This window comes from Spermophilus citellus (assembly GCF_964194105.1).
Source record: "Spermophilus citellus genome assembly, chromosome: 5".
Lineage (NCBI taxonomy): Eukaryota > Metazoa > Chordata > Mammalia > Rodentia > Sciuridae > Spermophilus > Spermophilus citellus.
This window is the reverse complement of record NC_138186.1, coordinates 152771411-152795342: the sequence shown is the minus strand read 5'-3', so window position 1 is coordinate 152795342 and position 23932 is coordinate 152771411. Positions and strand designations below refer to the sequence as shown.

Sequence of the window (23932 nt, the reverse complement as noted above, 5' to 3'; positions counted from 1 at the left end):
GTTTCTACAGAATTTAATTATTTCACATTACTAAGCAAGAAGGTAGCACAGCTAGAACTCAATCATGCTGCTTCCATTTCATTGTGGATTTTATGGAAAAAGGTGATATTTTTGCTGGGCATGATGGTGTATTCCTACAATCCCAGCAGCTAGGAAGGGTAAGACAGGGGTATTACAAATTGAAGGCCAGCCTCAGCAACTTACTGAGGCTCTCAGGAGCTTAACAAAAACCTGTCTCAAAAGAACTGAGGATGCAGCTCAGTGTTATGTGCCCCGGGTTCAATATCCATACCAAAAAAAGAATGTGACATTTTTACATATATCTTTTTTTTTATTTTTTTTTTAGAGAGAGAGAGACAGAGAGAGAGAGAGAGAGAATTTTTTAATATTTATTTTTTAGTTATCAGCGGACACAGCATCTTTGTTTGTATGTGGTACTGAGGATCGAACCTGGGCCGCATGCATGCCAGGCGAGCACGCTACCGCTTGAGCCACATCTCCAGCCCTACAGATATCTTCAAAAGAGTAAACATGTTTACTTTATGTACTTCAATTTTTTTCAGACTATAATGGTTTTCTTAAAAATTGCAGTCTATCAGTTTTATTTCTTTATCTTTTACAATGCCAAGAAAGTTTTCATCTACAGTACCAAAATTATGATAAATGTTTAAACTTATAAAAGCATTCTGAATAGGAGAATTTGTACAAAATAAAATGCTTATTAGATTGTTGTGTTTATATCACATAATTCATAGAAAACTCCACATAAATAAGCAACAGAATCTTACAAGTATAAGCAATACTAAATAAATTTGGTTAATCTATTGTAAAAAGTCCTTCATAATGGTTTTTCCTAAAAAAATTTATTACCACTTTATAAATAATGATTGACAAATGTTAAAAATTTACACGCTACTTATATGTGAACAAGAGTCAATTTATATTATACTATTTTGATATTTAATTACCAATGTATTCTTTTTATGCGGCAAAGGTAGAGAATGTAGAGCCAGAAGAAGCCCTCCAGTTTCAGGATGGTAACCTATTGTCTATTTAAATTTCAGGAACATTGTAGGGCACGGTGGCACATGCCTATAATTCCAGCTACCCGAGAGGCTGAGGCAGGAGGATCACAAGTTAAAGGCAAATTAGGCAGACCCTAACTCAAAATAAAAAATCAAAAGGGCTAGGGATGTAGCTCAGTGGAGGAGCACCTCTGGGTTCAATTCCCAGCACTGACAAAAAAAAAGAACTGCAAAAATATACTATCACCTCATTAAAAAAGAAGCATTTTGTTGGGCCTCCCCAAAATGTTGTTTACCCCACACACAGATCTATCAAAAAAAAAAAAATAGGGGATGTTAAATCCTATATAGCTGAGATTCTCGAATTCTAGTATGCATATACAGATTTTTGTACAGTGAACATCCAGTGGCCATCTTTTCCCCAGCTCCCTGCAGTGCAAGATTTCAGGTCTGCATGGGGCTGGAATCCACATCTTGAAGCATTCTACAAATTCTTTGAGTATTTCTGATTAAGGTCTGGAGACCATTTGTGATGCATTCCTAGGCTTCCCAATCTTGTCATTACTGTACACAAGGAAGGCTGAAGTCAGTACCTGGGCACTCCTGTAAATTACATACCATGGTACCCCAACTGGGAAGGTCAACCAAAGGCAGGTGCTACAATTTCCTCCAACCCACCACAATTCATGGCAGACATTTAACATTTAGGATATTAAGGAGGAAGAAACTTAATCTGATCATGCTATGTAAGACAGGTCCTCTGGCAAGTGAGCAGATTAGATTATTAAGTTGGTGCCACTGTGATTGAATCCTGGTAGCTTTATAAGAACAGAAAGAGAGACCACACAGAAAGATACACATGTTCTCCCTCTATAATGCGATTCAGCCAAAGGTCTCTCTCAAGAGCCTATGCAATGATCTTTGGACTTCCAGCCTCCAAAATTGTGAGTTGAATAAATCTCTTTTCTTTATAAAGTAGTCTGTCTACAGTGTTTTCTTATAATAATGAATAGCTAACTAATACAGTAGTTTTTCCTACCCTTTTGGATAAACAATGACTTAGGACTTAAAGCCCAGGAGGAACACAATTGGGTCTTGGAACATAGGTCCTCCAGAACTGGCCTACTTTGCAGGTTTCTTACCTGTAACTGATCTTCCAGAACAGCTGTTGCATTCTCACCACTGTTTTCATCAACAATTACCACCATGTGGGTTAAGGAATTTACTTTCACCTGTTCAGCCTCAAGATCATTTTGCAAACTCTAGAGGAAAAAAAAAAATAAGATACACTATTATTTCTTGTCTTTCCCACTTACCTATTTAAAATCCACTTAGTTGTCAATAGTAATTAAGCACACCTAATGAAGCGTCATATTTAAATTACTAATCATTACCCTAAGTGTTCCACTAATGAAACGAGGCTGCTATACATCTTTCTGTTTCATTATGAAGCAAAGCAGTCTGAAAACACAATGACAAAACAGATTGCTAATGGATGTTGTCTCTTCTGTGCCCAGTTCTAGTGGGCACAACAACAACCAAACAAGCATAAAGGAGCTGAATGTCTAAACCAGGAATTACGACAAAAATGGAGACTTGGTAAATCTAAAAGTCCAGAGCTTAAACACACAGTCAAGCTGCTTGATCTAGAGTCATATGGTATAAACTGAGAGATGAGCAGAGGCTGGATGGTTTGCAGAGGCCATTCTCATCAGCCACGCAAAAAGCAGTTGAGGACATCTGGTCCCTTCCCGTCTTCCCTTTTCCATGGGAAAGCCATGGCCATTAGACTACAGAGGTGATTTGTGTAAACGCTATCCTTAGTGCTGTCTGCTACCTCTTGAGTAGTGCTAATGTAGCCCCCAAAACCTTCAATGAGTTATCTAGATGGTTCAGGGATCAATAAAATTATTTAATGTACAGAAAGGGCATTTTACCTTTTTTTTTCTTGGCTGAGATAAAGTTAACTACTCAACTTGTGACCAAATTAAATTGTCCACCAGATTTTGATTCCTCACCCAGTACCTGATGCTTTTCTGGATCATAGAAAAGGCAACAGGGTTTCTTACAGGATTAAGTACAAGTGTCTCTCAGGGTTTGCTTCCTCCCCAACACCCTGCATTAACAGCAACACTCTAGGGTTTGTTTGTTTGTTTGTTTGTTTGTTTTTAGAGAGAGAGAGAGATAATTTTAATATTTATATTTTAGTTTTCGGCGGACACAACATGTTTATTTGTATGTGGTGCTGAGGATCAAACCCAGGCCACACGCACTCCAGGCAAGCGCGCTACCGCTTGAGCCACATCCCCAGCCCATTCTAAGGTTCTTAACCACTTATGGGGCTCAAAAGACCCTCCTCAAAAATTACAAAAGTGGCTGGAGTTGTGGCTCACTGGTAGAGCACTTGCCTAGCATGTGTGAGGCAATGGGTTCAATTATCAGCACGACATATAAATAAATGAATAAAATAAAGGTCCATCAACAACTAAAATATATACATAAATTTATGAAAGCCGCACAATTTCTTAAGAACACTACATATACCCTTATAAAGCTGTACATGTACTTTCCTCTCTGGCCCAGAAAAGTGACATCCCTGTGAGCTCCACCCTCTGAGCTGCTAAAGAAAAGACAACTTGCAAGTGTCCCAACACTACACTAAAGGTAGAAGCTATCAGCCCCTGAGAATGCTAAGTGCTGCTCTTTCATATTTGATGAAGTAAAAAAGAAACAAGAGACAGATTTACTTTATGTTCTTCAAGCAACTTCTGCAGGGACTGTACATCATCATCCAGGGGGCGGGTTTCCATCTTCTGAATGCGTTCTTCCGTGAGGGTGAGCCAGGCCGAGAGCAGCTGCAGCTGCTTCTTCTGCAATTCCATCAGCACATCATGCAGCCTGGCCAGGGGACACAGCATAATTCCCACCAGCTCTTTCCCTTGCAAAGGGACATACCCACTCCAGGCACCAAGAGATGGAGCACAGGAACACACCTACATACAGCCACTAATATAGTGTTTGGTCTTTAAATACAGAAACCCGGGGGGGGGGGGTTATTTTCTGCCTAAATGGAGCCAAAGGATGTAAATAACATCATCTTCTATTCATATCAGAATTATTGTTTCTTCCATCAGGAATTCCTGCTCGTAAAATAGGTGGAAATGGTAATAGAATGCAATACACAATATATGAAATAAAATGGACTATGGCAAAAGATTGCTTTATAAATAAATGTTACAACGTGGACCAGTAGATCCATACATATCACATAGTCCTGTCACCACACCCAGTTAATGGTTGCCAATTTAAGTACCATGCCAATAGAAAACTCTCCACTTGGAATGTGTCTTCCTGGTTTGCTAATTGCTGTATTCCAACTTTTACCTTGGGGCTGAGCTAACTTATCAAAAAGGACACAAAGATCATTTAAGCCCCAGCAATAGAACACAGAGGAGAGTCAAGATGTCATGAAGCTGGTTCTGTGCTGATCTTGTTTTTGCACAGAAAGGCAGACTACCTCCTGAGCTCAACTGTACAATGCAGTCTGTGGAATACAGTGCTCACCTGCTGAGGCATACTTACCGGGACTGTCTCTCCATGCTCTCCACCCGGAGAGCCTCCCACCTCGCATTCAGCAGGGTCATTTGTTCCTGAATCTCGAACTCCTCTTCATCTGACAGGGTGCCTTGTGTGATCAGCTGGTTTCCCGCCTGCAGGACACTCCCCACGCTGCTCTGGTGTGCGGTCAGCTCCATCATAAAAGCCTAGACAGGTATACCGTGAAGATCTGTGAGCTGCTCACTACAAAATATAAATAGCTAGCACAGCCTAAATATTGATGCAGCAGAAAAAGGTAGCCTAGTAGAGCACATGTAAAGTAGATTTTGGCACAATGTTTTAAGGTCTGAAAATAAAAAGCATCTGGCATAAGTCAAAGAAAAATTGATCAAGGAAAACTGTTATTTCTGATAATACCTGCTTTTTTTTAAGTACATGCTAATTTTCCTACCAAGGATTGTGGAAGTAGGAATAAGTGTCAAAAAGTTGGACATGGTGGTGCATGCCTATAATCCCAGGTAGCTGGGAGGCTAAAGAAGGAAGATCACAAGTTCAAAGCCAAAATGAGCAACTTTGCAAGAACTGTCTCAAAATAAAAATAAAAAGGGCTGGAGATATAGCTCAGAGTACATGGGTGCAATCCCCAGTATTGCAAAATAAATAAGCAAATAAATAAAACACCACACTCCTACAAGAGGAGAGGCTTACCACTTCTATCCTTTTGAATCCAAAAGAGTAAATAAGATCTGTCGATTAAAATACCTTCACCAAAAAAGTGCTTCACCAGAAAGAAATCTCCACATGGTCAAAATCACTTCACTGCAATATATCATATCCTCAAAATAGCAAGGAACTCTCATTACATAAACTATATAGGAACACTGGGTAAAACTGTACATTTGCTTAATCCTATAACAAATAAAAATAATCACTTCAATCACTTCCTGGGTACACTCAAAACCTAAAGATTTGGTATAACAAGTCATCGTTTTGATTTTTAACCCAAGTAATACACTTCAGAAATGAGCAGAACTATGCACTGATTTCCAACAGAGCAGAATTTAGCAAACCACAAACCCAGTATCAGGGTGGAGCCCTGGATTTTAGCACAACCCCCAAGGTAGATAGATGCAGCTCATGAATACAAATATTTACTTCGTGGGTGGCAAACTGGTCTTTGACTTCTTCCACATCATCAGAAATGTCATCCTGCTCCTGGAAGGTGTCCTCTGCAGAAAGCAACCAGGTCAGTACTTCTTCCAGTGCTATCTGATAGCTGTCCAGATCCATGTCCACCTCAGTGACAGTGCTGGAGGTGTCAGCTCGGGGACTCTGATGTTCTTCCTCTGCTGCTGTACTCTATGAAAACAAAGCCAAGAAAAACTCACAATTGTCAGGAGAGATCAACATGCACTGGTGAACCCAAGACAGGCACCACTGAGTCTCAGGTATTAATTTAATTCTCAGGAATTGGGGTAGCAATTCCAAAAATTCATTATAAAGCAATTATTTAGTGTATTAGAACAGCAAAAGATACAACAGCAGCACACACTCATGAGTTCTAGACTCCAGGCCATTCTAATATAGTTGGGGAGAGAGAAATAACCCACATGAATCACTTCTGAACAAAAATAAATGGCTCTCAGCAAAATTATAAATGTTGCAGTCCCATCAGTGTTGCTATTTGAGTTTACCAAAGGCTGAAAACAACTGGGAAAGTTTCATAGAAGAGCTGAACCATACTGAACCTTGAACAACGAATATAATTTACAGAAAAATAGCCATTGGAACTCTGTTTTGACCCCTGGTTATAATGCTTTTACTGAATTGAATTTTAACGCTGCATCTCAGACACTGAAAGACAGCCACATACACAGTCTGTGGTACTGATTGTACTGATTGGTTTGGGGTTTTGTTTTTTGAGGCCATGGCCCTTTTGCTACCTTAATTTTTTTGGTTTTGGGTTTTTTTTTGTTTGTTGTTGTTTTGTTTTTGTGTTTTAGGGCTCAAAAAATCAATTTCTCTTAAGCTCTAAGAAACTGCATTTTTCTTTCTGTATTTCAGTATCTTATCACCAAACCCACTTGTCTCTTTGTTCTTTTGTTCCTGTTCAGAGCAAAAGTTCTTTAAAATTTATGCAGACTATCTCCACGGCATTGACTTTTATCCACTGTTTTAAAACAGAATATTTCATGTGTACACAAATGAACAGAGAACAATAAGACATGCTCTTGTACTTAACAGAGGGATTTCACTAACATTCCCTTTCACTTGCTAAGTATACCCCCAGACCGCAAATGAAAAGTTAAAAGATCCCCTTTTCTACCATAATCTTCACAGTGACAAAATAATCAACCAGCCCACTAGAATATTTCTATAATAACCGTTAGCACAACGTACATAAACCAGAAGGGCTCCAAGGAAACCCAAAGTGCTGATCACCCATGGTTCTTACTTAAACTTCAGTAGCTCTCTATCTGTCCAGCTGAACCCCACCTTCTGCAGAGTAACAGCGCAGTGACCTCCTCCTGGCTCAACAGCAGCTGCCAACCAATGAGTAATTAATCTTAAAATTCAGTCCTGGGCTTTTTTCCCTCCTTTTTGTACACTCTGGCTTGAATAACTGCATCTATTTTGATAGAATTTTTAAAACTATCTATGTCCTAGGCACACATTTCACATTCACATTTCTGGCCTCAAATTCCCAACCACCCTAACACCTTCATTTCATGTTTCATGGGCATATCAAAACATGTCCATGGTTAACTATCCCCTTTTTGTTTCATTTTCCCAAAATGTATTCCTTCTCAGGCTCTATGCATCTAAATACTCCAGCTAAACTCGCAAGCCAGCTTGGCTTCTTTCTTTCATCTTCCATATCTAATATGGAAGCAGATCCCATCTGCAAAAATTATCTCAACTCCATCCAGACCATTCCATCTCCATAACTACCTACGTCTCTCCGCAGGGCCAAGACAGCGTGCTCCCATTTGCCACTTAGACTCCTACCTCCACAAGCCACTCCTCACACAGCAGAAGGTCTTTAGAAAATGCATCACATCCGAAAGACTCCCTGCCTAAAGTCTTCCACTACTTTCTCAGTGCTCCTAAAATACAGTTTAAAATTCTTAACAGAGTTTACAAAAATTACTGTGATAGCAAAAAATAGAGAAAAGGAGAATACAGTTGGATTTTGGTAAGTTAATCAGAGAAGATTGCTCTCTAAAGGTTCCACTTAGACTATGGAGAAGTGGCCAGCTGGCCTGGGGACAGTGGATGGAGAGATGTTTTGCACATGGCAAAGTGCTGGGGAAGAAGAGCAAAGGTCCACTAGAAATACGGTGTGAAGAGAAGCCGCATCAGACAAACCACACGGGAAGAAAGGTCTTTAGTCTTTCTTTAACAAAAAGAAGGAAAACTCACAGAAGACATCTTGGAGGAAGAATTAAAAACAAAAAACAGTAAACTGAATATCGGAGTTAACAGACCAGCCAGGGAGGCGAGGAATGGACCAGTAAGCTGTGAGCTGAACCAGGAAGGGGCGGATGGTGCCAAAGATAGGAAAAGAGAAATGAGTGGAGATCTAGACCTAAAATCCTGAACCCACAGAGCTGAAATAACTCTAAGGATCATGTAGGACCAAATCTCTATACTATAATAAGGCTATAGAAGAACTGGGAAAGTTAGTGACCAGCCAAAAGCCACATGGATAGGAACCAGCATCTATGAGATGGAAGGTGTATCTACACACATGCGTCCAAAAGGTATCAGTTAAAACACATGAGGAGATGTTCAACGGGCAGACAGCTGGGAAGAAGCACAGGAATCATTTGCTGATCACCTACTGCGACACAGCACGTGTGTGTAGAAAGGCCAGAGCTGGGAGAACAGCGACCATTAGCACATGCTGGAGAGTAGCAGAGGGCAAGCTATGTCAAAGAGCAGAGGATTAAAACCACCACACTTCATTTCTTCTTGCTACTCAATGTCTAACACTAATGAAAGCATGTAAATAAGGAGTTTCGTGTTAATACACCAGCTTATCAGCAAACAGTAAATGGTTAGTGCAGTTCTCATAGTGCCAACCCTAACCCTAAATACAGGTAATTATTTTACATACACATCATAAAGGCAAAGACAGTCCCCTTCCCTTTTAAGACAGAATGGCACCAAGTGCGATTACACTTGTAATCCCAGCAGTTCGGGAGGCAGAAGCAGGAGGATTGCAAGTTCAAAGCCAGCCTCAGCAAAAGCGAGGCCCTAAGCAATTTAGTGTGACCCTGTCTCTAAATAAAATATCAAAAAAGGCTGGGGATGTGGGCTCATTAAGATCCTCTCGGTTCAATCACCAGTACCAAAAAACAAACAAAAAGAATGGCGTGAATTATAAGAATTAAAATATTCTCTAAAGAAAAAAAAAAAAAAGAAGAAGAACCCTGGTCCAATAAATTACAAAACCAAGAGGCAAATCCAGATTATCAGAGTCACCTCAAAAGGTACATTATTAACAATCCACAAGAGACAAACACAGCCAGTCATAAGATGTTAAGAACTTTTCCTCACATCCACATCTCTTCTCTTTTCCCCAATCAGTTTTTTTCTGTTTCTAAAAACCATGCTAGTTTGAAATAGAGAAAAATATAAAGTATTAGTACACACTATCCAAATAAAATGTAAAATAATAAGTAAGTTTTCTGAACCGTGGGAGTTGGGGCAGGGGCAGGAGATGCCAGGTCTTCTTATAATTACCATCCTAACATGGAAATTCAGTTAACATTTTTTTTTAAAACGAAGTTGTAGAATACAAATGCCAAAACAAATTGAGAGGAAAAATTATAATAATGATACTTTATGCTTGTCAAATGTTTAGTAATATCATTTTAGACGCTTTCGATACATTGTCAAGCAGCTAGTTTCAAACACATCCATTGAGAGGTTAAATAACTGACCCAAAGCAAGTAGCAAGAGAATGAAATTTAGACACACGAGCCCAAATTTTCGGCCTCTCCACAATGAATTTCTTATAATTGTGAAATCCATGTGTATCTCTTCTGTTGCTTAGTTGCTAAAATGTTTGATCAAGTGACTTCCAAGATCTGATCCAACTCTGGAGAGCCTCCATTTTATAAATTCAGATTAGTTAGACTAAAACAAAAAGATAGGGCTGGAGTTGAGGCTCAACAGTACAGCGACCGCCTAGCACAAGTGAGGCCCAGGGTTCGATCCCCAGCACCACATAAAAATAAATAAATAAAATAGGGGTAATAGGTCCAACTACAACTAAAAAAATAAATATTTAAAAAAATAAAATATGAATTGATTTAAGGCAAGATAATGAAGGAATAAACATATTCATTATTTTATTTATGTCTCCTGGGGGAAAACTCATTTACATTCTGATGAATAAAACCATTGTTAAGCCCTTTCATGAAAAACTTGACAAGTAGCTTATTGTAGATTACTCTCCTAAGGGAAAATAAACTTATATTTTAATAGGCATTGTGAGACTATAATGAGAGAAATAATTAAGATGGAGGGGGAGAATTAGTAATTTAAAAAGCACTAGGTTGACATGAGTAATACCATCCCAGCACCAGACAAAGGTGATAAAAGATGGTGACCAGACACAGGAAAGCCGAGGATCTTAAACAGGACACACTCAGCACTGTCAACAAGCCCAGATCCTAACTCCCTGCGTGAAATAAGACATGCTCCTTCTTAATAAAGTTGGGTGAGTTGTGGTTTTCCATGGCATGATGTGACAGCCTGTTTACTGAAACACTGAACTGAGAAACCAAGATGTTCTCAGTCAAGAAAACACCCTCTGAGATGTCATTATCTGGTACCTGTGAGGAAACAAGTGTGACAAGTCCAACACTTTAACCAAAAGGTTCTGGTACCTGTAACTGAATTTCTTCCTCTTCACATTCTTTCTTGTATTTCCTTGGGAGTGTCTCAACCTCTCGGATGGCATCGATTGTGACTTGCTGAGGTAGCACCTCAAACAAAGATGTTAAATACATAATTATGGATTTCTTGTCAGGAAGCTGAACAGCAACATCTAAAAGTGGAAGAAAAAAAGAACAAGCCTAAATTAGATGTCCAAAATACTTGAGCTGCTCAATACTAGGTATAAAATAACTATCCCTAGTACCCATAAACAATACTTAATCTATAATCTTCGCAATACCATGTCTCAGTAAATTGTGGTTTTGTTACAATACATGAGACAAAGGCAAAGAAGATTACTTATTTTTTATTTGGTATCCCATTCCTTAAAAATCTTCTCTACAATCCTCCTCAGAATGCACAAAGGTAATTTACTACATGTTATCACTTAAAATAATGATATAGATGTCATTCAGACTATGAAGGTAAGTTTAAAATTCAACCCTACAACATTTATAACTAAAAATCTACTTTCATAAACTACTGAATTGCTCATTTAGTAAATATATCTTTCTAAAACTTATAATCTTCTAAAACTTAAAATCTTAGTTGATATAATAGATTAGCTATTATCCGATGAAATACTTTCTGCCTAAACAATTTCACAAATTGCTAAATACAAAAGTACTAATAATTCATCTGCAATAAGTGGCTTATAGCTATACTTCAAAAAGAAAAAGATTCTTCAATTCTCATAAATCAGCCTAAAGAGGAAAAAATATTGCTTTTCAAGGATTCAATGTTATAAAGCAAAATCAAGGTTCAAAGTAAATACTGAACAATACCTTCAGGATCTAACAGCTTTTCAATTCCCAAATAAGTCTGAGCCTTGCTGAAGGCATGTTCCAGTCTCTCAATTGGGGACATTTTGACAACTCTATCCCAGCTGAAGAGATCCGGCCTGAAATCACCATGCAAATAAAATTCAATGAAGATAAAATATTGTGGAAATAAAATAGGCATTATTACAATCTAATTACGTTTCAGTTTTAGATTTTCGATTTTTTTAAGTTGTGAGGTTTTTTTAAGAATTAAATATTTTATATCCCAATGGTTTATCAAATAGAAAATATTTGAAAGTAAATTACAAATATAAAAATAACAGATAACACATTCTAAGGCTTTTGTATTAAATATGCCAGTTAAGATTTCTGGGTAAGGGCTGTGGTGATAGCTCAGTAGTAGGGCACTTGCCTAGTAGCATGTGTGAGGCATTAGGTTTGATCCTCGGCACCACATAAAAATAAAATAAAGGTATTATGTCCATTCAAAACTAAATTTTTTTTTTTAAAAAAAAAAAGGTTTCTGGGGTAACCACTAAGAGATTCAAGTATATAGTATTTCACAAAGAGTAAAAGAGAAAAAAAAAGAGGTTGGGGAAACCTATCAATATTTTAAAAAGTAAACAGAAAAGAAAAGGTAAAAAAAATTAAAAAGTCCAAACTGAATGACTACAATGAACTTAAATGTATCAGTTCACATGGCATTTCTAAACCAAAGGCCCTGAGAGGCTTGCCCTCCACTGTCCCCTCTAGGTTGTTAGCATTTCATTGCTATCTTAATTTTCCTTTAATCTCACAACTTGGACACTACTATCACATTGACATACCCCAAAGTGATCATTTTCTCTGTGCTCTTAAATCTTTGACCCACATGCCTTCTGGGACTTGATCCCCCACCCTCCTCTCCCCAAGCTCCTCCCTGACTTCTTGTGCCCATTCCCACCACCCAGCCCCCAACAGACCCTGCCCTCCCACAGACCAGGTGCCTCCTACCCTCTTGCTTAATGTGTTGCTCTCCAGTATGTTTAAGATTTCTAGATACAACTTATATTCCCATTTTTAAAAGTCTGTCTCCCTTCCTCTGTTGGATCATCAACTCCAAGTGGACTAGGATTTTTGCCCATTTGGTTCTCTGCTTGACACCTGTGTCTGGCACACAACAGGCACTCCTCATGTACTTGCTGAATTAATTAATAGATGGGAAAAGTAATGACTAAATGTAATACTTTTTCCTGATAAAAGCTCTAAGCCAGCAAGGATCAGAGAACAGCCTCCTTAAGCTGATACAGGAGGAGTGGAAGAATATGGAGGAGGAAGGCTTTAACTTCATTAAAAAAAAAAAAAAAAAGTGTAGCAAAAAAAAAGCTACAACAGACCCCATTCTTATGGTACAACATGAAAAGCAATGCCTTTGTTACCAGGAACAAAACATTCTGCTCACTATCACTGAATCAATACTGCACTAAAGTACAAGGCACCAGGAGGAACAGAAAAAAAAGAGAAGAAAACAATCCTAATTCAAGGACATTTTAACCACCACCACCACCACTAGCCTCCACCCCATCCCACCCCACCCAAAACAGAAAAACAGGGGAAAAAAAATCCCCACAGGCCCACAAAGACAAACTTACTAAAATTCAGAAGAATTCAATAAGTTTCCATATATAAAATGTAAAAAAAGTCTATTGCATTTTTATATACCAGCCAAGAACATTGCAGAAAAATGAAACGAGAAAATGAATAATTTACAATAGCAATGAAACATAACAAATTTTGCCTTTGGCATTTAAATCCTTGATCCATGCAGAATTTATTTTTTTGGGGGGGAGGTATGGGGAGATAAGAAACCAATGCATTTATTTACTTATGGATTACCAACTGTCCCATACCATCTATTAATGTGCAATATCAGTTCAATTTTTTATCAGTTTTTCCTAAGTAATGGAGAAATTTCTGAGCTCTTTATTTGGTTAGGATGAATCATATGGCCACCATTTTTGTACATCAAAAACAGTCAAGTATTGGCAATTTCATATGATTCTATCTATTATGTTACTTTATTTACTTATAGCACTGCGTAATCTTAAATAATACAGCTTCATAATTTTGGTTTCTTTGGGGGAAATATTCCAGCCTGGTTCTTCTCCAGTGTACTTTGGATTATTCTGGAACCTTTGTACTTTTGTAGACAAATTAGAATCTTTTTACAAGTTTCATGAGAAAAATTATGTGGTTATTTTTAATTGGGATTACATTGAATACATAGTTCTACTTTTGCTATAAGAATAGAAATGAACACAATTCTTTGTATGTATTACTGAGGGCTGAATGAGTGGGATTGAACTATGTGAATTATCTTACATTTTTTAAGTTATAAATATGTAGGAGAAATCATGGACATTGCACTGTGGCATTTGGAGACTCCATGGGTGGTTTTCTTCCATGATAGCTCTTTTCTTCATGTTCTGGCTGAGCAAGTGCAATGAAGAGAGCAGAGATTGTGGGGAAGGAGCTTTGGAGCAAAGGACAAAGAAGGGCCAGAGAGGACATGCAAATGTGGAAAGCCCTCTTCTAAGCCGAGAGATGTCTTACTTGTGTCGGTGGAGCACAGCATTGAAGGCAAGTCCGTCAGTCCAGCTGGTGGTGAAGTTGAGGACGTTGACTTGGCTGTAGGGCCTGGTGGTCTGCCGCACCCAGCTCAGCAGGATCTTCTCACTGTTCGTCTGCTGCAGGTCTGACATGATGTCCTTCATGACATCTTTTACCTATTTAAGAGAAACCACACCTGCCTGTAACTTCACGGTCACATCAATCAAGTCCCTGACGAAGAGTATGACTCTAAGTTACCATTATGGCATTTATCTTATTTCAAATTTTTTCCTTCAAAAAAAATTTGGATTTGCAAATGCTACTTACCTTAATTTTATACATTACTGTACTTTCTACATCTAAAACCCTACTTGTACTGTTTGGTTACAATGAGCATTACTGTCATAGTAACATAAAAGCCACATTTTACACTCTTCACTTACAAAGGTCTTTTTGTATGAAGAAAACCCAATATTTATTTTCTATTAAAAAATGAGAAAAGAACTTTTTTTTAAAGGAAGAACATTTGACTGACTACAAAATCAAAGAATGATAACAATGACAGTTATATTCCAGAATGAACATTTTATACTCTTACCCTAAAGTAGTATATGTGCTTTAAGAAATGTTGTGGAAACACCAAAAGGACCCAAGAGCAAACTTAAGGGGCTCACACTAGCCATATCTCGGACAACTTAAGCATCAAAATGATTAATAGTAGTAAAAGATTATAAATCTATGTAAATTCCATGATATATCTGCTGATACACAAAAGAACACATGGAGAGAAGGGAAGATGGATGGATGGATAAATTACTGTATTATAATGCAATAATTATAAATATTGATAGTATACATTTTTATATTGCTATATTAATATTATATTATGGCTATGTAAAAGAGTTCCTGGGTTTTAGGAGGATGCCACATTTTTAGAAATACACATAGAAGCACTTAGAGAGAGAAAAAGCAAAAGAAATAAGGGAAACTGTTGCCATTTGGGGAATGTGAATGAGGGTATTTGCAAACATCTTAAATGATTCTTGCAACTCTTCTGTAAGCTTTGTTAATTTCTTTCATTCAATATAAGAAAAACAGATACTCCCTTTTCTTATTCCAGAAAACAGAGAAGCTTGTCAGCCTCTTCCATTCCAAACTGCTATATGAGTCCAACTGTGTCCTCTCAAATTCCCAGCATTGAAGTCCTTACCCCCAGTAGCTCAGAACAGGGCCTTACTTGGAAATAAGGTCATTGGATATGTAACCAGTTATGGTAGGGTGGTCATTCTGGGGCAGGGTGGGCCTTAAATACAATATGGCTGTGTCCTTAACTAAATCAGGAAACAGGAACACAGACACACAGGGAAGGTGTCCTGTGAAGCTTGGAGCTATGTTGCCACAAGCCAACAAAGACCAAAGATCACCAACTGCCACCAGAAGCTGGGGGACAAGTAAGAAGCAGAGTCTCCCTCAAAACCCTCAGAAGGACCCAACCCTACAGACACCTTGAACTTATACTCCAAGACTGCAGAATTGCAAGACAATGAATTTCTGTTGTTCCAACCCAGCAGATTAGTACTTTGTCAATGCACCCCTAGGAAACAAATACACAAAAATACATTTTCAACATTTTCTATTCAAAAGTGATTGGAAATGTCTCCACCTGCCAGTGCAAAATGATGCTCCAAAGTAGTCCCAAAGTCAATTTGTGATTTCCATCTACAATGTCAGTTCCTCCTATATTCACTAATTCCACCTGTCAAGATGAAAAAGAAAATACCTTTTACAACAATTTCTTCAGAGAAATCCAGATTTTCAATGTAATACATTTGCACAACAATATAAATGAGAGATAAAAGAAATCTCATTTTAGAGAATTAGGTAAACCTACATTTCAAAAGTATATTATTTATATGATAGATCAATAAAGCCACCAGAAAGAGCCCATGACTGTTCCTTCACTCATAGAAAGATCCAATACTTTCAATTAAAAAAAAAAAAAAAAGACATTTCTAAGAATCAGTTGACGCCAATGCATAGCACAGGAAGCTGATTTTGCAATAAATAATGCAGATGGCAGAACCAAACCCTAGAAGTCACTTTACAAGCTTACATTGTTCTGATGTAAAACCTGCAGCACTCTGTTGACGTTATTTAAGGCATGTACCCTCGTGGAACCCCGTTCCTTTGGCTGGAAAGTAAAATAAAAGCAAGTAAGACCCAGTATCCCTCCATATGCCTGACCAACAAAGACTGTTGTATGTGAAACAGCAGCTCAGCAAGCTGCGTCCCACATCCTTGGAGCCCCAAAGCCTGGGCCACCACCCTAGACACTAGAGTTTATGTGATGCAAATCCCCCAACTAACAATATCTTAAAATACTGATTCACTAACTTGTCTGCACACTGGAATGTCCTGGGAAGCTTCAAAAATTATTAATGGTTGTGTCTCTCCCTCCCTCAAAGACTGTGACTTAATGATTCTGGAATGTGGTATGGGTTTGGAACCTGTAAAAGATTTCCCTGGTAATTCTAACAGGCAGACACATTTGGGAACCCATGCTATAGAACAAAGCCCCCTTTATCTAAATGGATCTGGATGTATAAAGATACAGGAGAAGGGGGTCCCCTCTGTTCTGCACAGATGTGAATAAACCACAAAGCAAAGGGGATTCCAAGCACTAGCCTGTGTTTCCTGGCACTAGTTCGAGGTCCACCTGGAAGGCATCACTTCCCTACCTGGGGTCAGGTAACCTGAGCAGCTTCCTTCCACCTCAATGGCCAGGGAATCTTATCCGGGAGAAGGATCTGCCTCTCTACCAGATGCCTAGCCATCACCTGGAGGAACTGAGAGTGTCACATCCATGCTTTGGCAAGAAAAGAATTCATCTTTGCAGGAGCACATCCCTCTATACCTTTACAGTAATTCTGCCTCTGGTGTAAAAATTTATAACAACAACAAAAAAAAAAAGTTTATACCCACAAAATACATCCTCTTCAAGAGTGTTATCTCCATGAGAAAACACAGAACCTTACACATAAAGTAATAGAGTTGGATTTGATAAAGAAGCAAACACAAAATTGATACTGAAATCCTGGATAGAAATAGATGCCACAGTGTTTAGCAACAATATATGGTGGTTTTTTTTTTTATTTAACGTGGTTGTCTCTAACATTCAAAATATTATTTCCTCTTGTCAAATCCATTATTTTTTTGTAACTGCCAACCTGAGCATATATAAACATTTAAGGTAATTTTATCTTTGATGAAAACGGAGCCCCAAGAATGCCTAAATGCTGCTCTATCAAAGCACAGCTTTTTAAAATGTTCTTCTGCAGCCTTTACATTTTAAATACCCACAATAGGTCTCCAAGAGTCAGTAATGACCAAAGACAATCTGTTAGTCTCGTTCTCAGAGACGACTCCTCTCACCAGTGATGTTCCTGTGAGTCCTTCTAGAAGATCCAATAACTTCCTTCCATCTTTGAGGTCAGTGAACATATCATTGATGGGTGGTTTTCCACTCTGTAATAAAGAAAAGATAAAATATGAGTCATTTCCACAAGAAATGGCTCATACAGGGCTGACACACAAATGAGTAGTTTCATTTTTTTCCCCCAAGAAAAAGTTTGGGATACTCTGCAGACTATTCAAGTTTGACTTGTATAGAAAAAAACATGTATAAAAACAGAATTTTAAAATTCCATAATGAACCTTTTAAGCTGAAAGATACAAATTGCATAATTTCTTAGAACAGGATCAAATAAAGCTGTGGTTAGGCTGTTACTATGTCTCACCTCTGGTCCATGCTCCTGAAAAAAAGAATGATAATAAGCAGCATTAAATATGTCAGCAAGTAACTGAACAGACACTTCACAAAAGAAGAAATACAATCAATCAATAAATATATGAAAAATATTCAATATTTTTAGCAATTAGAGAAATGCAAATCAATACTACTCTAAGATTTCATCTCACCCCAGTCAGAATGGCAATTACCAAGAATACAAACAACAATAAATGTTGGAGAGAATGTAGGGGAAAAGGTACACTCATACATTGTTGGTGGGAATGAGAATTTGTGCAACCATTATGGAAAGTCCTCAGAAAACTTGGAATGGAACCACCATTTGACCCAGCTATCCCACTCCTTGGTCTATACCCAAAGGACTTAAAAACAGCATACTACAGGGACACAGCCACATCAATGTTTATAATAGCTCAATTCTTAATAGCTAAACTATGGAACCAACCTAGGTGCCCTTCAACAGATGAATGGATAAAAAGATATATATATATATATATATATATCACACAGACACACACACACACGCATATATGAATTACTCAACCTTAAAGAAGAATGAAATTATGACATTTGCTGGTAACAAATGGAGCTGAAGAATATCATGCTAAGTAAAATTAGCCAATCCCAAAAACCAAAGGTCAAATGTTTTCTCTGATATGCGGATGCTAATTCACCATGGGGAAGGGGCTAGGGAAGAACAAAGTTACTTTAGATAAGAGAGTAGTGAAGGGAAGGGAGAGGGTATGGAGGTAGGAAGGACAGTAGAATGAATCAGAAATTATTACCCTATGTATGTAAATAACTATACGACCAGTGGGATTCTACATAATGCGTTAACGAGAAGAATGAGAAATTACACTCCATTATATACAATGGATCAAAGTACATTCTACTGTCATATATAACTAATTAAAACAATTTTTTAATAATTTTTTAAAGTGTTAGCAAGCGCCCAGCATGTGGTACAGAGCCACCTAGAACCTGGGCATCCTGACTTTGTCACTGCTCTTCACATTCATCAAGTGACATCTTTCCATCTTCATTATGGAAGCAGGTCTTTTGTCATCAATTTCAGCTCTTAGGTGCCAAGTCTGTATTTTTGGTCATTAATTTTTTACTGATAAAGGCACTTTGGGGTCTGTGTCTAAGTCCAGTATTTGGGCTGAGAAAGCTTATAGAATCCCTGAACTCTTGTCCCTGGCTGATAAGTAACATAAACTCCCACTGATTAACATGCTCCAGTATCTGAGGCCAGAAAATCCCACTCCAGTCATTATAGCTTGGCAGACATGTGCCTTCCTGTATCAGGACAAGTTGTTCACAACTGGGTCGTGACCAGGCAGAAAGTCAGGAAGCCTCAACGTGAGGAGCAGTTCCTTACCAACCTGGTGCCCTTGGCTCAGCTACTCAACCTCCTTTCAACTAGAAGTTACTATAGAGATCAAATAATATAATACCATGTGAAAATGTCCTGAAAACTATAAAGTGTGGTGGAATGAAGGCGGTATTATTATCTCACAGCAAATAATTCTCTTCATGTATGAAGTCGCCACAGAAATTAATAATCCTACTTCCTGCCAGTAGAGCATTCTAAAATTTCCTAAAACTTTGTATGACTCCTTTTTGCTCCCCTTCCAATTCCTTACTTATTTGTATTTAATTATTAGTAGTAGTAGTAGTAGTAGTAGTAGTAATAGCTGTAGTACTGGGGACTGAACCCAGGGGAGTTTTACCACTGAGCTACATCCCCAGCTTTTCTTTTTCATATTTTCTTTTGAGATAGTGTCTTGATAAGTTTCTGAGGCTGGACATGAACTCATGATCCTCCTGCCTTAGCTTTCTGAGTATCTAGGATTACTGGTGCCACACCTGGCTCCTTACCTATTTTTAAATAATAATAATATTTGGTCAACTAATGATTTTCAACATGTGCCTTTCCCCGAGCTCCTATACTTTACAAGAGGGAAAGCATGGCTACATTTTTACCACAGAATCTGTAAAGAATAAACTGTCACTCGGGTGTGTCTAAAACAAAGCTGATTTTCTACTCTAAGCTGCCACTGTGGTGGGCAGTGATGGTGTCCGGCACACACAGATGACAAGGATGTCACATTCCAGAGGCGGTGCTTCAGAAAGCAAAGCACAGGGAAATTTTTGAAACAAAGAAGCCTTTCTACCTGCCCTCAGTAAAATCAAAGGGCAGGCGTGGACCTCATCTTCCACCTGTCCATGGCACAATTCAGCAAGTTAGCCGTCAAAGAGCTAAGTTTCCTTTCAAGTCTTAGACACAACAGAGAGATAAGAATACAGGTAAAGTGCACAGGAGAGAAGAATGTGGTTATCTGGTCTTAGGACCTTAGGAAATACTAGGGCCAGGGTAGCTAAGGAATACCCAGGCAGCAATTAACCCTCTCTAATCCACACCCCATTTTCAAAAAAAAAAAAAAATGAACAAAATAATATAAAACAGCATAGTATAAAAAAAGTAAATGCAAATATTTATCCATATTATAACTAATTATGGATGTCCATCAATGAACATATCTGTACACAAGAAGCCTTTGACTCATTGTGGAACTTTAGGCAAGTTACATGGCCCTTCTGCATCCTATTTGTTTATCTGTTAAAAACTAGGATAACAGATGTCTAATCAATGGTCGATATTATCATTTATACCACAAGTATAACTTAAGCAATTTTTACTATTATGAAGGGTCATAAAACTTCGATAAGTACTGAAAGGACTTTAAAAAAAAAATAAGCATTTCTTCATCCTAGGTACAAATATAAAACCAGGCACTGAACATGGGAACATGTTACTATCAATTCATAGACAAAGATCTTCCAACACCTGAATTCATGAATATGATGGTCTGCAGGCACATATCCTTTTCAAAACCAATTCGCATTGCCACACAACAGCATACCTGTGCTCTAGGCACCAGCCATGGGCCAGGTGTAATATAGCTGCAAACCAACATGGTTCTTCTAAAAGATCCACAGGTATGACAGAGTAGGACTTCTAAAAGATGGCATGAATTTTTCTAAATGGGACACTTTTTTTGGTCCAGTTCATTGATTTGCTTACTGAGAAATAAGTTTAAGAAAGGCTACTTGAGTTACAATCTGTTGAAACAAAGATTAGGAAGACACAATCCAGGTAGAAGTGAATCATTCATACAAGGGCAACCAAAGCCCTTTCTTCTTTAAACACACACATACATGCATACCCATACAGTGAATAACAAGAGCTCCATTTCCTCTGTTTCTAAATTTCAAATAAACATTTGATGGTAATCCATAAGAAATGTCTTGTGCAAGTGTCTCCTTCTCCCTGAACTCCCCAAACAAAAGCGAAGATGTTATTGCTATACACTGCTACCCAGTTCCCAAAGAAGGCCACCTGCAGGATGGCAGATGAGGGGAGACTGAATGTGTGAACCTCCCCACTGAATAGGGGGCAGGAAGGTGCCTGGGCTCATTCAGGGATCACATTGGAAACTGTGGCTCAAAACTTATACTTAGGGCTGGGGATATAGCTCAGTTGGTAGAGTGCTTGCCTCACATGCACAAGGCCCTGGGTTCAATCCCCAGCACCACACACACACACACACACACACACACACACAAATTCACTTAAAACATACACTCACACTTACCATGCACAAATACAAATACTACAAACTACTACATATTCCTGACAAATACAACTTAGGAATGGGCATGGAAGAATGGAAAAGACCAGCCTATGACAAAGGTCAAGTGTCATCAACAGCCCTAGAGAGTGACACCTGAATAAGCATGATAATTCAATTTCTGTGCTCTACACAGGGATCAAAAATGCTCCTTTATAAAGCATAAGAGAGCACATAATTCAGGCTCAGCTGGTCAGGTGGCCCCTGTCAAACTGCTCGACCCTGTGGTGGCGATGTGAAAGCTGCTGCAGGCAGTATATCAACAAATGAGCCAAAGGGAATAACTACTATGTTTCACAAACACTAAAATTTGAACTTCGTATAATTTCCATGTCACAAAATAATAATAATAATAATAATTACTATTATTATTATTATTATTATTATTATTATGATCTTTGCAATGATCTAAAAATGTAAAATCTGTTCTTAACTGATGGGCCATACAATAGAAGAGTGAAATGCTCACAGACAATAACAGCAAGTACTCTCTGTATATCAGATATGTTCTAAAAGATTTACAGAGATATAGATATATTTTACATGTATATTTCTTTATAGTAGTACTTGAAGGCAAATACCATCAGTATCCCCAACTTATAGGTGAGGAAAATATGAGACGTAAAATGACATAACAAGTGAGGCATGGTAGTGCACGCCTGTAATCCCAGGAGCTCAGGAAGCTGAGGCAGGGGGATGGCGAGTTCACAGCCAGACTCAGCAACTTAGGCCCTAAGCAACTTAGTGAGTCCTTGTCTCTAAATAAAAATTTTAAAAGGGCCAGGGAGGTTGCTCAGTGGTTAAGCACCCCAGGGTTCAATCCCCAGTCCCACCCCCCCTCCAAAAAAAAAGACATAGCAGGTGACAAGCAGAACCAGAAGTGAGAGGCAGAACCAGGATCTGATACCATAAAATCTGGTTCCAAATCTACATTCTCAACATCCATGCTATATTCCCACTGAAATAATGAGGGCATACAACTGTGACATACAGAGGAGAAAATATTTAATCACTGGGTTGGGGTGGATATATTTGACAATTTCTCAAAGAGGGCAACAAGACATATATTGCATGACATGAATCCAAAGAAAGTTATCGTTTTGCTTTTTGTTTTGTTCTCAATATACTACTTTAAAGCATGTTTGGTGCTAAGGTTCTAAACATGGGATCTGCTCTAGGAGAAAGTCTAGAAATGTCAGAAGTCATCTTCTAACAAAAATAAAAATGGATTCATCCTAACAGTTAACCTCTTATTAAGATTATTTACTCTTTGTACAGAATTATTTGCAGAGATTTCTCTGACAGAAAGAATACAGTTTAATAATTCAATAGGAAAAATATTTAGTGAATGCCTCCTTTGTGTTTGGCCCTTTAGAAGTGCCAAGTTCAAGTCTCTGTCCCCATTCACAACACAGGGTTTCCATAGTTTTCCAATAAACACAAAGTAGTACAAACGAACTTGTACCTGGAGGAAAGATAAGTTTGGGTTGCACTTAGCTTTAAAAAAAAAAATCAAGGTTACAGGATACCAGGCCAGATGACAATGGCTACCATCCTGGTGTGTCAGTCTTGGCTGCCCCCAACTCTCATCCCGCTGTGCCCAGTTCTTTGCACTCCCCTAACAGAAGTCCTAACACCAATTTGACAAGAGGGGACCATATTAATACTGTTATGTCAGAGCAAAGAAGCAAACTGTCATTGCAATGCAAAGGGAGAAGGGAGGGGATCTGTCACCCACTGAGTGACAGGAATCCAATGCTCCCCAGTCACACCTGGAGAATCAGCAGCCCTGAAGGCTGACGGTGGCAGCCAGTGCCTAGTTCCAACCATGCATGCTCCCGTGGGAACCCAGGTTCACTGTTGGCAGAACTTCCAGTTTTTTCAAAAGAAGTTTATATGTCAACTCTCCTGGTACTATATTTGTAATTTCCTAGAACATCACACCAGACCAATGAATCTTGTCTCCAGGCACACCAGGTCACAGGGCAACCGAGAAGCAATCATTGCATAAGGGCAGAACCACATATATAGGAAAGATAGCAGGAGTCAACAGTGGGGCCCTTGAGGAGCTGGTGGACTCTGTGGATGGGACACACACACACACACACACACACACACACACACACACCAGACAACACGATCAATCACAAGCCCCTCCCCACTACCACAACACAGTCTTCATATTTGTTCAGATCAACATCAACAGCATCATTCCAAGCTCCTTCCCTTGCACTCAGTTCCCCTCTAACCTATCCCCATCCCTGTCCTCCTACCTCCAAAAACACATACAAGCATGGCCCTTCCCATCATCATACTGCTGCAACTTCACTCCAAACCACCATTCTCTCCTGCCTGAACTCCAGCACAGGCTAAGTGATCTCTTTGTTTTCATTTAAGAGCTGAGTGATTCTACTTTCAAGGTGCAAAACACATCATATCATCTCTGTACTTTAACCTAATGGAGTCCTGTTATGGGAAAATACAACCAAACTTGCAAATAAAGGATCCTGTGAGATCTGGGCCACA

At 38.6% G+C, this 23932-nt stretch overlaps 1 protein-coding gene across 6 annotated transcripts in view; it reads right to left on the bottom strand.

Moving 5' to 3' along the window:
• The window catches only part of UTRN (utrophin), a 529451-nt gene that overhangs the window by 387347 nt on the left and 118172 nt on the right, over positions 1-23932 (bottom strand). For all 6 annotated transcript variants that reach the window (XM_081294420.1, XM_081294421.1, XM_081294422.1 and 3 more), the window contains 10 exons: positions 17336-17428; positions 16017-16094; positions 15567-15659; positions 13907-14079; positions 11318-11433; positions 10484-10644; positions 5739-5942; positions 4608-4789; positions 3773-3923; positions 2168-2287 (listed from right to left, as the gene is read on the bottom strand). In XM_081294420.1, the coding sequence (XP_081150546.1) occupies positions 2168-2287; positions 3773-3923; positions 4608-4789; positions 5739-5942; positions 10484-10644; positions 11318-11433; positions 13907-14079; positions 15567-15659; positions 16017-16094; positions 17336-17428 (1371 nt within the window). The remainder of the gene's footprint in view (positions 1-2167; positions 2288-3772; positions 3924-4607; positions 4790-5738; positions 5943-10483; positions 10645-11317; positions 11434-13906; positions 14080-15566; positions 15660-16016; positions 16095-17335; positions 17429-23932) is intronic.